Source organism: Sinocyclocheilus rhinocerous, unplaced genomic scaffold (genome assembly GCF_001515625.1).
Source record: "Sinocyclocheilus rhinocerous isolate Xijiao unplaced genomic scaffold, SAMN03320098_v1.1 scaffold1156, whole genome shotgun sequence".
NCBI classification, from domain to species: domain Eukaryota; kingdom Metazoa; phylum Chordata; class Actinopteri; order Cypriniformes; family Cyprinidae; genus Sinocyclocheilus; species Sinocyclocheilus rhinocerous.
The window spans coordinates 1299146-1313741 of NW_015630041.1; the positions used below are offsets into that span (position 1 = coordinate 1299146).

Sequence of the window (14596 nt, forward strand, 5' to 3'; positions counted from 1 at the left end):
GGTTTTGGCAAACCAACTTAAAGGTGCATTACCGCCACCTACTGATCTGGAGTGTGGAGTGAACAGATTTGGTAGAGAGAAGGATATTATATTTAAAAAAAAATAAATTCTATAAAAAAAAATTCATAAATAAACCTACACTATTACAATTTATATTCTTTCCATATTTCCTGTCTTTTTTAGATAATTGAACACTTCTTCTTTAATTCTTGATTGCATTCGTCTATTCCCTAGTAATATCTTTAGTGATACTTTATCATATCCCATCAAACCTAATTTATGATTAAGCTGATTTCTTTCTCTTTCATACGCATCAAAATAATCGTCGACGCTCTATGACGCTTTTCTTTCAATTCTCCATGTAGTAGCCAAAACAAACTCAATTCAAAATTATGAACAAAAAAAAAAAATCCATTCTATTTTGTTTTATAATTCAAATTCAGGATTGAAAAATTCCTATGCTGAGGAACATCCATATCTTTTTGTGTGGTTATTTTTAAATGGAAAAAGACTTGCTGATATAGCCTAATTTCCCCTACTCTCTTTTGAATAAACAAAACATAATCCTTTTTTTCTTTCTTTTTTTATGTATCAATCAACACTTGTTTGATTTGCTCCTATAACCTAGTTTGCTTAAAGTATTGAAGCAAATCCTATTTAATACGTTTTATTAGGCTATTATATCTGCATTGTGCAGCGCATTGTGTGAGTGTAAATATGACATTTCCTAAATTCAATCCTTTAATTAGGCTAATTCTTATGACACAGTCTAGAGACTATTATGCATGTAGCCCCCAGAATATCAATAAGATCAGTCTTGCTATGTTACATGTGTTCATTCATACACACACAACAATATTATTTTAAAGGAGTGCAGTTAAGACAAAAATAATTATATTCTTAAAAAGGCATAGTCAACATGACCATGAATGCAATTTTTAGAATTGCTTTTGGACCTAATTAAAAATGCATTGGAACATCATCACTACAGAAGAATTAATCAGATGGGACAAATGCCCAACAGACTCCCTGCCGTCACAATTCTGTAAGAATATCCTATGAGTGCGGTGCAGTGGAAAACACCACATAATGCCTGCAGAGCAAAAACAGGATTATACCCAGAAAAACTCAGAAAAGGACCATTACATTCCACATCTACATGAGCCACACTCAAACTCTACAACCCCAACACCTGTCAAGCTCAAATGCCATAAATCCTTAACCTACCAAGAGATGGCAATATACTGTTCCCTCAGCAAGTCATGTCAAGTGTAATGTTCTCATTACAAACCACATGTAAGCAAGACAACAAAATATAGCTCCTTCTAAATAAATACACACACACATACATACATAAGAAAAAAACAACACCTGATCTGACTTTAACATTTTCTAGTTGAAATTTAAAAAATAAATTAAAAATAGAGAATAAATTCTATCTGTGCCTAAACAGAATTTCCAATTATGTGACTGTGACCAACAAAAATAAGTCAAGTTCTGACTACTGTATGTACAAACTCAGCATGCTTTGCCATAAAGACAGGCAGAACAAGCTGTGCTCTGTGCTCTAATCTAGCCTAGGAGCAATTTTAACATTTTCCTTCAGAAGTCACAAACTATACCTACTTGCCATCTTTTGGCAACATATGTAACATATATTCCCCAAAGTAATAATAAATACATACACATATACATTGAGAAAGTCTGTGTTTTATTAAAACATATTGATCAGCAAATGTAGAACAGGCTTCTGCCAGTTGCGTACTAAATAGGCTACGTGTTTAAAACGGTTTTTGAAAAAACGTTTAATTATAAAATATAATTGACACATTATTTACTTGTATTATATTATTATATATATAAAGTTTATTATTGGATATTAATATAAATATTTAAATAATATCAACCACCACCCTGCAGTCATAATAAAATTCTCTAGACGGTGAGTTAAAGTGACAGCACCTGACATTCGAGCAAACTTTCAATCAGTTGTGATAAAACAGAAAAAAAGTAATGTAAAAACTTAAAAACTTGAGACAGTAGAGGAAAAGTACTGGACAATGAAAGAAAGAAACTGTTTAAAACGGTTTTTGAAAAAACTTTTAATTATAAAATATAATTGACACATTATTTACTTGTATTATATTATTATATATATATAAAGTTTATTATTGGATATTAATATAAATATTTGAATAATATCAACCACCACCCTGCAGTCATAATAAAATTCTCTAGACGGTGAGTTAAAGTGACAGCACCTGACATTCGAGCAAACTTTCAATCAGTTGTGATAAAACAGAAAAAATGTAATGTAAAAACTTAAAAACTTGAGACAGTAGAGGAAAAGTACTGGACAATGAAAGAAAGAAACTAACGCCTTTGTATTTTTCTCAGACTGATCGAACTCTAATAGGCCTATGTGCATGACATGCACATGTGTTTGTGAGTAAGAAAATAACAGACTGAGCAAAGCAGAGCTCCCCACCCAGCACGATTTACCGCAATCACGACACACCCAGACACAACCGCTTACAACACACACACACACACACACACCTGTGGGACAAACATGACGTTTATTCCATTACGCAGATATTCACCATTACTTCTTAAATAAATAAATGTGGGTGACAGTAACTTTGTTGTGAGGATAATGAAAGAGAGAACACCAGGTCTTCTGAATCAAGGGAAGATCAAAAGAAAGAGGACTAAACTGTATTTAAACAGCTCTTTTCAGCATCCAACAGCAGCTGTTTTTTCTGTTCTGTTTTCTGGGGGCAGAAATCACGTCACACGAATTCGTTTGAGCAAGTGAAATGCGTTTGTTAACGGCTGAGTTGCGCTCAGCTGGATTTCAATGGAAACGGGACCTCGCGCAGGGGGGCTGACAGACCAGTTACCGCGCACCATCCGTGATGACCGCATTTCTTAAGGGCAGCGCGAGCTGTGGCTTCATGCGCACGCTCACTCCTTTTTGAATCATTTGGTGAGAGCAGGACGTGCCGATCCCTGTCCGTTCCGCCAGACTGCTGAAAAAAAGACAGAGGAGGCGAAAAAGAGGAAAAATTCACAGTATTGTGTGTGTGTGAATCATCCGGGAATCCATCTTTAAAACAGAACCGTGTAGACGTGGTCGTCACGCGGGCATGTAAACGCGCAAAAGGCAACCGTACGGACGAAGCTCGGAAACGTGAGTTTTAGAGAATTATCAAATCGGTGGGATGAGCGTGGAGCAGGGCAGATTTGAAAGAATGATACGTAAGGGAAACGGCACGATGAGCGTCATGAGCGGCAGCGCGAACTCCACCGTCGTGCAGCCTCCCGGTGGCCGGAGCCGCGGAGACGCGCGCTACCCGCAGCACGCACCCCATCAGAGCGGTTCTATGGCGAAACCCCAAAACGAGCCCGCGGACCTGGTGAAACGAGCCCTGGACTTCAAGACGCAGGGCACGCAGTGCTACAAGGATAAAAAATACCGCGAGGCCATCGGCAAGTACCACCGCGCGCTGCTGGAAATGAAGGGTCTGTGTCGCGTGCTGGGGGATCCGGACACCAGCAAGTCCCCGTCTGCCGTCCTGACCAGCATCAGCAAGTCCAGCTTGACGGACGAGCAGAAAGGCGCGGTGGAGAATGCGGAGCTAGAGTGCTACAACAGCCTGGCAGGTGGGAACGCACATCATGTTTCACCACTTTGACTAGAGGATTTTCAATGCACTTAGGTCTGTTTTCTATGTATTCCACCTGTTAAGACTGAATGCAGACCATAATATTCAAATTAGCGCTGGATTCCAGTGGTAAACTGGATAGATTTGTCCCTCCAATCCTGAATATGCCTGAATATGCCTTGAAAGAAAGTGATCTGTGAGTGAATGTCTTCAATTCTGCATGCAGAATGACGTCATGGTTTGTCTAGAATACAGGTCATATACCTACATTTGATTATTAAACTGTAAAAACATGATTAAGTCATGTAAAAAACATGATATCACAAACTCAAATCGTCAATTTTGCATTGGTGCAATTTGTTTTGTCTCTGTTTGTATGTAGCATGTCTGTTGCAGATGGAGCTAGTGAATTACGAACGAGTGAAAGAGTACTGTCTGAAGGTTTTGAGAAAGGAGGGTGAGAATTTTAAAGCCCTGTATCGCTCTGGTGTGGCGTATTATCATCTGGGAGACTTCAACAAAGCCCTACACTACCTAAAAGAGTCACACAAACAGCAGCCCACAGGTCAGTCGGATCGAACTCTCACACACTACACCAGCATTTCTCAAACTGGGGTTCACGGACCTCCGGAAGTCTGTCTCAAATTGTCAAATCTAACTACAAAGCCATTAGAGTGCAACACCAAACGCTAAGTGGCTAAGTGGCTCCAGTGGCCTTGGTTCCATAATTTATTTCCTATTAATTTTGTTTCCTTTAAAAATGTAAGCCTTGGAACTAAACCAATAAGCGCTGAAACTAATCAGAACAATGGAACATTTAATGCATAGAAAAGATTCTAAAAAACAAACAAACAAAAAAATAATAATAATTGGTCCATGTTTAAAAAAAATTGACAAATCCTCCACTACGCAGTCAGATATCAAATGCAATTCTGTGTTTCTGCTATCATCACAAAACCATGTAAAACACAAGAATAAAAGAAGAAACTGTTGAAAATTCTGAATGTCATTAAAATTCTGATTAAGTAATTAGTAATTATGTTACATTTGCTGTAATGTGGACCAGTGAGGTCATATTACTATAGAACAAACATCTCACACTTACATTATACTTAATATTAATTAATATTAATATTATTAGTCTTTGCAACTTCAGGGATCTTATCTATGCACAATCAGCTTGTAACACTCCAAAGAGAAAGGAAAACTTGAAATCGCATCATATGACCCCTTTAAGTGAAAAAGAGAGAATGTATTTAGAAAATGGCAGTCTAGTCTGATTCACTTGCCGATATAATGATAATAATTTGTGTATATCATAGTCACAAAACACCACATCTCAGCATTTCAGGGCATCAGTCGAGCTCTTTCACATCTTACAAGTCTAATATGTTCAGGTGCAAGTACACATTTCACAGAAGCAGCTTCTGAACCCAAAACACCTACTTTCAAGGACAGCAGTGATTGTGCTGATAAATTAATAATAAATCCGAAATTATTTATGTTTCACTACACTCAGTTAAATCAGTTGTTTCCTCTTTGTCTATGCATGTGGAACAGATACAAATGTCATCCGCTACATCCAACTCACGGAAATGAAGATTCAACGAAATGCCCAGAGAGAGAAATCAGAAGTTCCGTAAAAACAGCAGCTCCCGCTCGAATAGCTTTCCACTGCGGACACCCCACACTTCCCTCATCACACTCTCTGTGGACGAGGTTCAGCATTTCATGCAAGACTTTATTCCAGTGCGGGTCAACACACCTGTCTCAGTCCTGTCAGAAACAGTCTCTGGCTCAGATTGAAGAGCTGAATCAGGTGTGCTGTGCCCTGCAGTAGACTGCGGAGACCAGGGATGGAGGCCACCAGGGATCTCAATGGCATTTGGTATGCTTTTTGAGTAAAGTAGTGCTGTCAAAATGTTTGCTTTTATTCCTCAATTAAAAACAGATGTAGGTCTCTCAAGGTGGTTGTGGTCTGAAGTTGTGCTCCACAGAACACCCTCAGATCATTTTGTGGCTGGTGAAATACATATACATATTCCTGCAGCATTTTCGTTCGCATATTGTTTCCAGATCATGACAAATATATTTTATTAGAAATTCCGGCTGAGTTTTGCTAGAAACACATGAAGCTCCTTCATTTGAAGTGCAGTTAAGTGTCACTACCAGTGAAAACGATGTCAATCATATACAACCTACTCTTCACTTAACAACCACATTCAAATCGCAGTGGGAAAGATCTCACACGCACAGAGTGGACGTAAGTGTACAAACACACACACACACACACAGTGGACATGAGTGTAAGCATGTGAATCAAGCACAGTCTGACACGCATATACAAAAGCATGTAGGAATACAATAAACTGTAGTCATTGTAATATGTAGGAGTGTGTGTTTTTTTGTTCATACTGGGTGATTTATCTCTGATTCTTACTGAGAGTGAGAATTTTGACGGAGAAGGGACTTTTTCTATATTTCCACTGTACTCAACTGTTTATTATGGGTTTTACTTGCAGCTAAACAGCAGGGACACAAAACAGTCAAATTCAGTGCTCCATTCTGGTTGCTATGGTGAGGTTGCATAGAAATCATCCTTGGAGACAGATGGGGATGGTGTCCTAGACATGCTCGCTTTTAGACAGATCTGTGTAAAACAGAAGAATTAAATATTAAACTGTTGAATGTCTAAATGACATTAAATTGCTGATGAAGTATTTAGTGTTTCTTAAATTTGCAGTAATGAGAACCAATGAGGTATTACTACAGAGCAATAATCTCACACTAAATAAATCCTTAATATATATAATTATTATATTTACATTTAAATATTAAAAAATAATAATATTCAAATAAAAAAACAAAAGTTGGTTATTTACAGTACATTGAGACAACTGTTTTGTATTATAAGTTTTCTAAAAAAAAGTTATGCTTAAATATGCAAATGATGCATTATCTAATTAAATATGCATCGATTTGCATACGTGACGTGACGTGTAGCCAAGTATGGTGTCTCATACTCAGAATTTGTGCTCTGCATTTTACCCATCCATGTGCACACACACAGCAGTGAGTAGTGAACACACACACACACACACACACTCAGAGCAGTGGGCAGCCATGTGCTGTGGCACCTGGGGAGCAGTTGGGGGTTCGGTGCCTTGCACTGGTCATTCACTCCCCCAACCTACAACCTTTGGTTTACAAGTCCGACTCTCTAACCATCAAGCCACGACTGACCCCAGACTCCACAGCAAAAGTGCCCCTATTATGCCATTTTTAAGGTTCCTGATATTGTTTTGTGAGTCTCCTACAATAGTTTTACATGCATATAAGGTAAAAAAAAAAAAAAATGCTTTTAATTTTTGTTTCATATAATAATATCTCTTTTGATCACTCCATAAATCAGAAAATACTGTCCACTGCCAGAAAATAAATTCACCTTGTTTTAGGAATGTTATATAAATCAGGAGAATTATATATGAATAAAAACCTTTAGAATATAGATAGGGGGAAAAATTGGAAAATTTGGTGTATGTAAGTGAAAAAATAGAGATTTATGGCTCAGTGCAGGAGAAAAAAACTCATTTTAAGAAAACCTTTTAAAATACATAATTGTAATCTACAGATGCAAACAGATAAAGTAATAAAACAAATACTTAAATGTGTATTTTGGACGTTTTCTTTTTATTCGTTTTAAAAAAGACATGTTTTGGAAGCAAAATAGCCAAAAATCTCAAAATTGACCAGCGCATGGAAAAATATTGGGTTTGTCTTGTCTTATTGTTTATGTTAAGTGAAACAGAGAATGCATTTAGTCTAGTCTCATTTACCTGCTGTGATGATGATAATAATATGTGTAAATCATCCTCTAGTACTCTACCCTAAGACAGTCAGTCACAAAACACCACATCTCAGCATTTCAGGGCTTTAATTCAGCTCTTACACAAGTCTAATGTGCTCAGGTGCAAGTACAAGTTTCATAGCACCAGCGTCTGAACCCAAAACACCTGCTCTTCAGTGATTGTGCTGATAAATGACAGCAGTTGCTCTTGATGATAGCTACACATTCCTTTAAGTCAGAAAAAATACACCCCTGTTCCACATCCAGATGGAATGAAGTGAGAGTTCCTCAGCCAAATTTCCTTGCCAGGACTCTGCATTCTACTGCTAGTTCATTTTGTTATGTGCATGAAAAATTATGTTCAAAATCTTGTTTCAGGTGAAAGAAATGGGAAGACAGACACAAGCAATTCTGTGTTTTGGTTCAAAATGTTTTGTCTCGTCTCTAGAGGACGTTTTTGCCAGTGAAGAGTTGAAAGATTGGATTGAGAGACGGAGGACAACACTGCTGTAAACATGAGCAAAAGAATGTTCACCTTGCATGTCTGAATGTCCAGAAATTCAGACAGAAATGTTTCTTAGCAATTTTATCTTGAATAACAAAAGTCAACAAAAAAAATAATAATTTAAATGAATAATTGTGTGAACTTACATTAACAGATATTGCACAAAAGCCTACTAAAAATTTTAAACTAATTCAATAAGCTTTCTTAAAAATGTTTAAAAAAATTCAATGCACATACACCTTGGAATCCACCAGTTAGACTGAATTGCATGCACACACACACTCACACCACACATACTGCACATGCACAACACCGGAAGACTGCAATAATGTACCTGATTACTGTATAGCTGCAAATTTAGAGCCAATAAATTCTAACTTTCCTCTTAAAGATGTTTCCCCATGTTTAATTCTGGTGGTTTGGATAGTGAAGAGGTCACTAAACAAGCATATTATTTGTGAAAGACTATGCGTTTCATGCTACAGTGAAAACCACAGAACAATCTGTGATCTCGAATGGTCTAAATATGAGGAGTATGACAGAACTATACATTCATGAGACTGGAAAAAGCACTTCTAAAGGTGTACAATCTGATTCATGTATGACAAATAAAACCTGAAAACTCCAAAGAGTACCAGAAATAAACTGTCCAGTGTTCCCCAGCTAATTCAGTGCTGTGTTCGGAGAGCTAAATCTACTATAAACATGCAGACGTGTGTACAGTCAAAGTCCCTTAGTATTCTATAGTCTTTGGTACAGTACATACAGAGAGGAAGTCAATACAGTGCAGCAGGACAGTTGAAATAATACACTCTCAATATGAATAAAAAATAAGTTTGCAAATGAAAGGCATTTATCAGGACACTTTTTTTTAAGATCTCAGCTGCAGACCCTGTACTTTTCTAAAGCACTCAGAAATCAGTCCGGCCATTAAAGAAGCATCTGGATTGTAATTTTATACGATAGCTTAATTATGCCTGGTGGTGAATAGAAGAGATTACTCAAGAAGAGCTTATCAAAATGAACTGTTAGACCCCACACTGCAAAAAACAATATTCCTTCTCAGTATATTTGTCTTGTTTCCCAGTATAAATATCTAAACATTCTTAAATCAAGATACAATTACTTTAGAAGCAAAATGACATAAAATTGTTTTCTGAAAAATAACAAAATTAAGTGAATTTATGCTTAAACCAAGAAAAAATGCCATGCCATAGGAGTAAGAAAATTAACTTGTTTTTGCTTTAAAGCAACTGTAGTTAAGTTTTTTTACTTTGAAATATCAGTTTCAAAATCATTCTGATGGTACACTGACTTCTAATTAGGCTAATGGCTTCTGTTTCTTTCTCACACTCCCCACAAACGTCTGTTTTAAGTTTAGTGAGAGGGTACGAAATTCCCGAAACGGGCAGATTGCTTTATGGTCGGGATATGTTTGTATCGATCCTGAAGTATCGATATATCATTACTGATGCGAGTATCGAAAGTATCGATACTCAAATAAAAAATATCGATACTAAGGTGCTTTATTTACCAGTGATTTTGTTTATTTTAAAAAAAAATTATGCGTACAATATGCATTGAATTGGACGAATAACCTATGTTAGTGAATAATTGTATAGGATAGAACTATTTTCCTGCTCATCTGACCACACGCAAATGTTGCAAGACAATCACAGAGAGCATTCAAACAGGGCTGCGTTTCCCAAAAGTATCATAAGAAAGCATTGATGCCTTTGGGAACGGCAGCCCAGAACAATGAGGACAAAAAAAACATATATGTTTGAGTTATTTCCCAATAAACCAATTGAAATTGTAGCCTACATAGTCTGTGCAATTACATTTAAATTGAACGTTAAAAGTTCATATTATGTTCTATTCTGTAATGTTAATATAAATCATAAACTGTCAGAATAAAAAGGTTGCATTTTATGTGTGCAACAGCCTTTCACTGGCAGTCCCTTATGAAAATTAACCATGGTTTTAATGTAGTTACAGTAAACATTCTAATGTTTAAACAAAAATATAACCTAATAAGTTGCAACTAAGGCGTATTGAACGTTAAAATGCATTTCAAATATAAAGTTAAGTGGACATCATTACCCATTTTACTCTTAGTAATTTAATAATTTAATTTAAAAGTTCAGTTTGGGAGTATCGCATCAGTATCGACGATACTGGCCTTTAAAAGTATCGTATCGAAAAAATAAGTGGTATCGCGCATCCCTACTTTAAGGCAACAACAAATTTGCAAGTACAGCTATATTATTTATGACAGTGAACTCCATTTACGTAACTGTAGGGGGCTCAAAAACACACAAAGCTAAATACAGTCGCTTTAAATTATTATTTTTCTTACTCCATTGCCACATTAGGCAGATTTTTTCTTGTTTTAAGCATAAAGTCACAGAATTGATTAATTTTTACTTTTTTTTTACTCTTTTGAAACAGGACTTAAAATCTTAAGTCATTTTGATTCTCAAGTAAATGTATCTTGATTTAAGAATGTTTAGATATTTGAACTGGAAAATGAGACAAAAATACTGAGGAAGAAAGTGAGGAGTGTATATGCGTGTTGAAAACCTGTAATATTGAATAGTTTAGACCAGAACAGCATCTGGATTATGCAAAACCAAGCACCTTTGGTTTATGCTGGGTGTCTGTTTTAAGTTTAGTGAGAGGGTACGAAATTCCCGAAACGGGCAGATTGCTTTATGGTCGGGATATGTTTGTATCGATCCTGAAGTATCGATATATCATTACTGATGCGAGTATCGAAAGTAGCGATACTCAAATAAAAAATATCGATACTAAGGTGCTTTATTTACCAGTGATTTTGTTTATTTAAAAAAAAAATTATGCGTACAATATGCATTGAATTGGACGAATAACCTTTGTTAGCGTGTAATTGTGTAGGATATAACTATTTTCCTGCTCATCTGAACACGTGCAAATGTTGCAAGACAGAACCAATCCATCACAGAGTGCATTCACTCACTGCTGACAGTGCATTCAAACAGGGCTGCGTTTCCCAAAAGTATCATAAAAAAGCATTAAAGCTTTTGGGAATGGCAACCCTGAACAATGCTTATCAGAGGACAGAAATAAAAACATAAATGTTTGAGTTATTTCACAATAAACAAATTGAAATTGTAGCCTACATAGTTTGTGCAATTACAATTATTTAAATTGAAAGTTGAAAGATAATATTGATCATGTAAAGGTTGCATTTTATGCATGCAACAGCCATTCACTGGCAGTCCCTAATGGCAGTACAAAATATTGCACTAAATCAAAAGTTCAAATGTTACAAATAAGTTAGAATATTAATGTTGTAATACTGGTAGCACTAATATAAAAATGTGATGATATATGTTACAAAAAAGTAACAATTTTGAAATACGTTGATCAATGTTGTATAAGGGTTTTTTATACATAATAGTAACCCTAGAATGTGATCAAACAGTTTAAAATAGCTGGGCTAAGATATATAACAATTTTTAAGACTGCAGAAATATGTTAATTCAGTATACACATTATCCCACCGGTTACAATTGTGACTGACCATAAAATAAAATTTTTCACACACTTTTCCAAAAAAAAATAAAAAATTATTGATTATTTCAAAGGGTTACATCATTTGGATATTTTCATGTCTGGGAAAAATTTGGGATTAAACGGGTTAAAATGCGTTTTAAACATAAAGTTAAGTGGTTTTCATTACCCATTTTACTCTTAGTAATTTAATAATTTAATAAATTTCACAATTGAAAAGTTTAGTGCAGAAGTATCGAATCGGTATCGATATCGACGATACTGCCTTGAAAAATATCGGTATCGTATCGAAAACAAAATAAGGGGTATCGCCCATCCCTATCTGGAACGTTTTACCTTCTGACCACAGGCCTGTAGAGGGCAGCAATGCACTGGCCATATCAGCACAATACATGAGCGCGAAGAAGAAAATCTCCCACGGAGCACTGTAGAGAAGTATGAATCTCCACCCGTCATCCAGACTTTAATAAAATGCCTTTAATATTAATGTGTGGTTACCCGTGCAGTGGTAAAACCCGACGAGCCAATGAACTGAAAGAATACTTCACGCAAAATACAGAAAGAAAGGTTCATATAGTCGGAGATGAAGGTCAAGGAATTGACAAGAACTCTGTATATGCAGGAGAGAAGCTGCTGAAAGTTCATGATGCATCGAGTTTTAAAGTCATGTATTGACATAAGTGTGTGTCAGGACCATAATGAAGCCAAGGGTCCATCTTACTGAGAAACACATCCCTAGTTTGAAACACAGTATTTCACATGTGCGCTATCCTGGTTAAAAAGCTCTTAAACCTGCCTGAGATGGTTTGCTGGTCTTACCTGTATATGGTTTAAGCTGGTTTATCAGACTTTTACATTTGACATTACGGTTGACATTTTAAAATGTATGCTTCCAGCTCTTTGTAATTGATCTGAATCTAACTGCAACAACGACGATATTTGACTACAGATTCTCAGAAAGAGAAGATTCTGAGAGGAGCACTGAGAGCTGAAGTGGAGAGGTGATTATTTCTCAAAATATCTCTGCTCTCATTTAAAGATGTGAAAGAGTCAGACTCGAACATAAGAATGACGGGCCAATGACAAATTAGGATGTTCAAGATGATAAATGCGTACAATATGCATTGAATTGGACGAATAACCTATGTTAGTGAATAATTGTGTAGGATAGAACTATTTTCCTGCTCATCTGACCACACGCAAATGTTGCAAGACAATCACAGAGAGCATTCAAACAGGGCTGCGTTTCCCAAAAGTATCATAAGAAAGCATTGATGCCTTTGGGAACGGCAGCCCAGAACAATGAGGACAAAAAAAACATATATGTTTGAGTTATTTCCCAATAAACCAATTGAAATTGTAGCCTACATAGTCTGTGCAATTACATTTAAATTGAACGTTAAAAGTTCATATTATGTTCTATTCTGTAATGTTAATATAAATCATACACTGTCAGAATAAAAAGGTTGCATTTTATGTGTGCAACAGCCTTTCACTGGCAGTCCCTTATGAAAATGAACCATGGTTTTAATGTAGTTACAGTAAACATTCTAATGTTTAAACAAAAATATAACCTAATAAGTTGCAACTAAGGCGTATTGAACGTTAAAATGCATTTCAAATATAAAGTTAAGTGGACATCATTACCCATTTTACTCTTAGTAATTTAATAATTGAATTTAAAAGTTCAGTTTGGGAGTATCGCATCAGTATCGACGATACTGGCCTTTAAAAGTATCGTATCGAAAAAATAAGTGGTATCGCGCATCCCTACTTTAAGGCAACAACAAATTTGCAAGTACAGCTATATTATTTATGACAGTGAACTCCATTTACGTAACTGTAGGGGGCTCAAAAACACACAAAGCTAAATACAGTCGCTTTAAATTATTATTTTTCTTACTCCATTGCCACATTAGGCAGATTTTTTCTTGTTTTAAGCATAAAGTCACAGAATTGATTAATTTTTACTTTTTTTTTTACTCTTTTGAAACAGGACTTAAAATCTTAAGTCATTTTGATTCTCAAGTAAATGTATCTTGATTTAAGAATGTTTAGATATTTGAACTGGAAAATGAGACAAAAATACTGAGGAAGAAAGTGAGGAGTGTATATGCGTGTTGAAAACCTGTAATATTGAATAGTTTAGACCAGAACAGCATCTGGATTATGCAAAACCAAGCACCTTTGGTTTATGCTGGGTAATTAATCATTATCACGAAGATCAGTTCTTAACATAGTGAATACTTATATACCCTATACTGAAAAAAAATAAATAAATAAAAAAAAAATAAAAAAAAAACATTTCAAACCAGGCCAAGTTGGTTTGCTGGTCTTAGTTGGTCTTCTAGTCCAGTAAAGTTGGTCTGTTGGCTGGTTTAAGAGGGGTTTTGGGCACTTGGGCTGGGAGACTATCTTAAACCAGTTAAGACCAGCTTAAACCTTAAGTTTGCTAAGGTAAGCAAACCATCTTAGTCTGGTTTAAGCAGGTTTTTTTCTCCAGGGTATCCAGAATTCCCCCTTGCATTGACTTGATGGTCTAAGTGCTACATCTGAAACCAAGTAGGTCTAAATTTATGAGAGGGGTGAAATTAGGAGCAAAACCCTGGTCGCACTCTGCAAAGTGAGTCTCTGGGATCTGATGAGAGAGGCCGTTTCCCATCCCTGTATTTTCCTTCATCCTGTTGGTCCAAAAGGCTGTTGTTCACCCAAGGGGAACAGGGGGTTGGTGGTTCCATTGGTGTAGGCAGGACAGCCACACCTCCTCCAAACTCCACAGTGGATGGGGTTTCAGTGCTGGATGTGTGGGCGGGAGATTCACCCCACTGGGATCCACAGCGAGCTCGTGGACAGGGGCGGGGCCTAGCCAGGAAGTCCAGAGTCTTGGGACGCTCAGGTTGGAAGCGCCGACGTGGCGTAGGTGGGAAGATGAGATTTGAATCAGGAAGACAGGGCACCTCTGAGGGGTCCTCACTTAAGTTCCACGGAGTCACTGCACAAACGGCATTACAAAAGGCACAA

At 36.5% G+C, this 14596-nt stretch overlaps 1 protein-coding gene across 1 annotated transcript; it reads left to right on the forward strand.

Moving 5' to 3' along the window:
• Nucleotides 1-2664: 2664 nt before the first annotated feature.
• LOC107739879 (tetratricopeptide repeat protein 9A-like) lies at nt 2665-6052 on the forward strand. Its single transcript, XM_016552113.1, has 3 exons — nt 2665-3666; nt 4051-4233; nt 5229-6052. Exons 1-3 carry the CDS (start codon nt 3225-3227, stop codon nt 5309-5311), a joined length of 708 nt encoding a protein of 235 aa, XP_016407599.1. The 5' UTR covers nt 2665-3224; the 3' UTR covers nt 5312-6052.
• The last annotated feature ends 8544 nt before the right edge of the window (nt 6053-14596 follow it).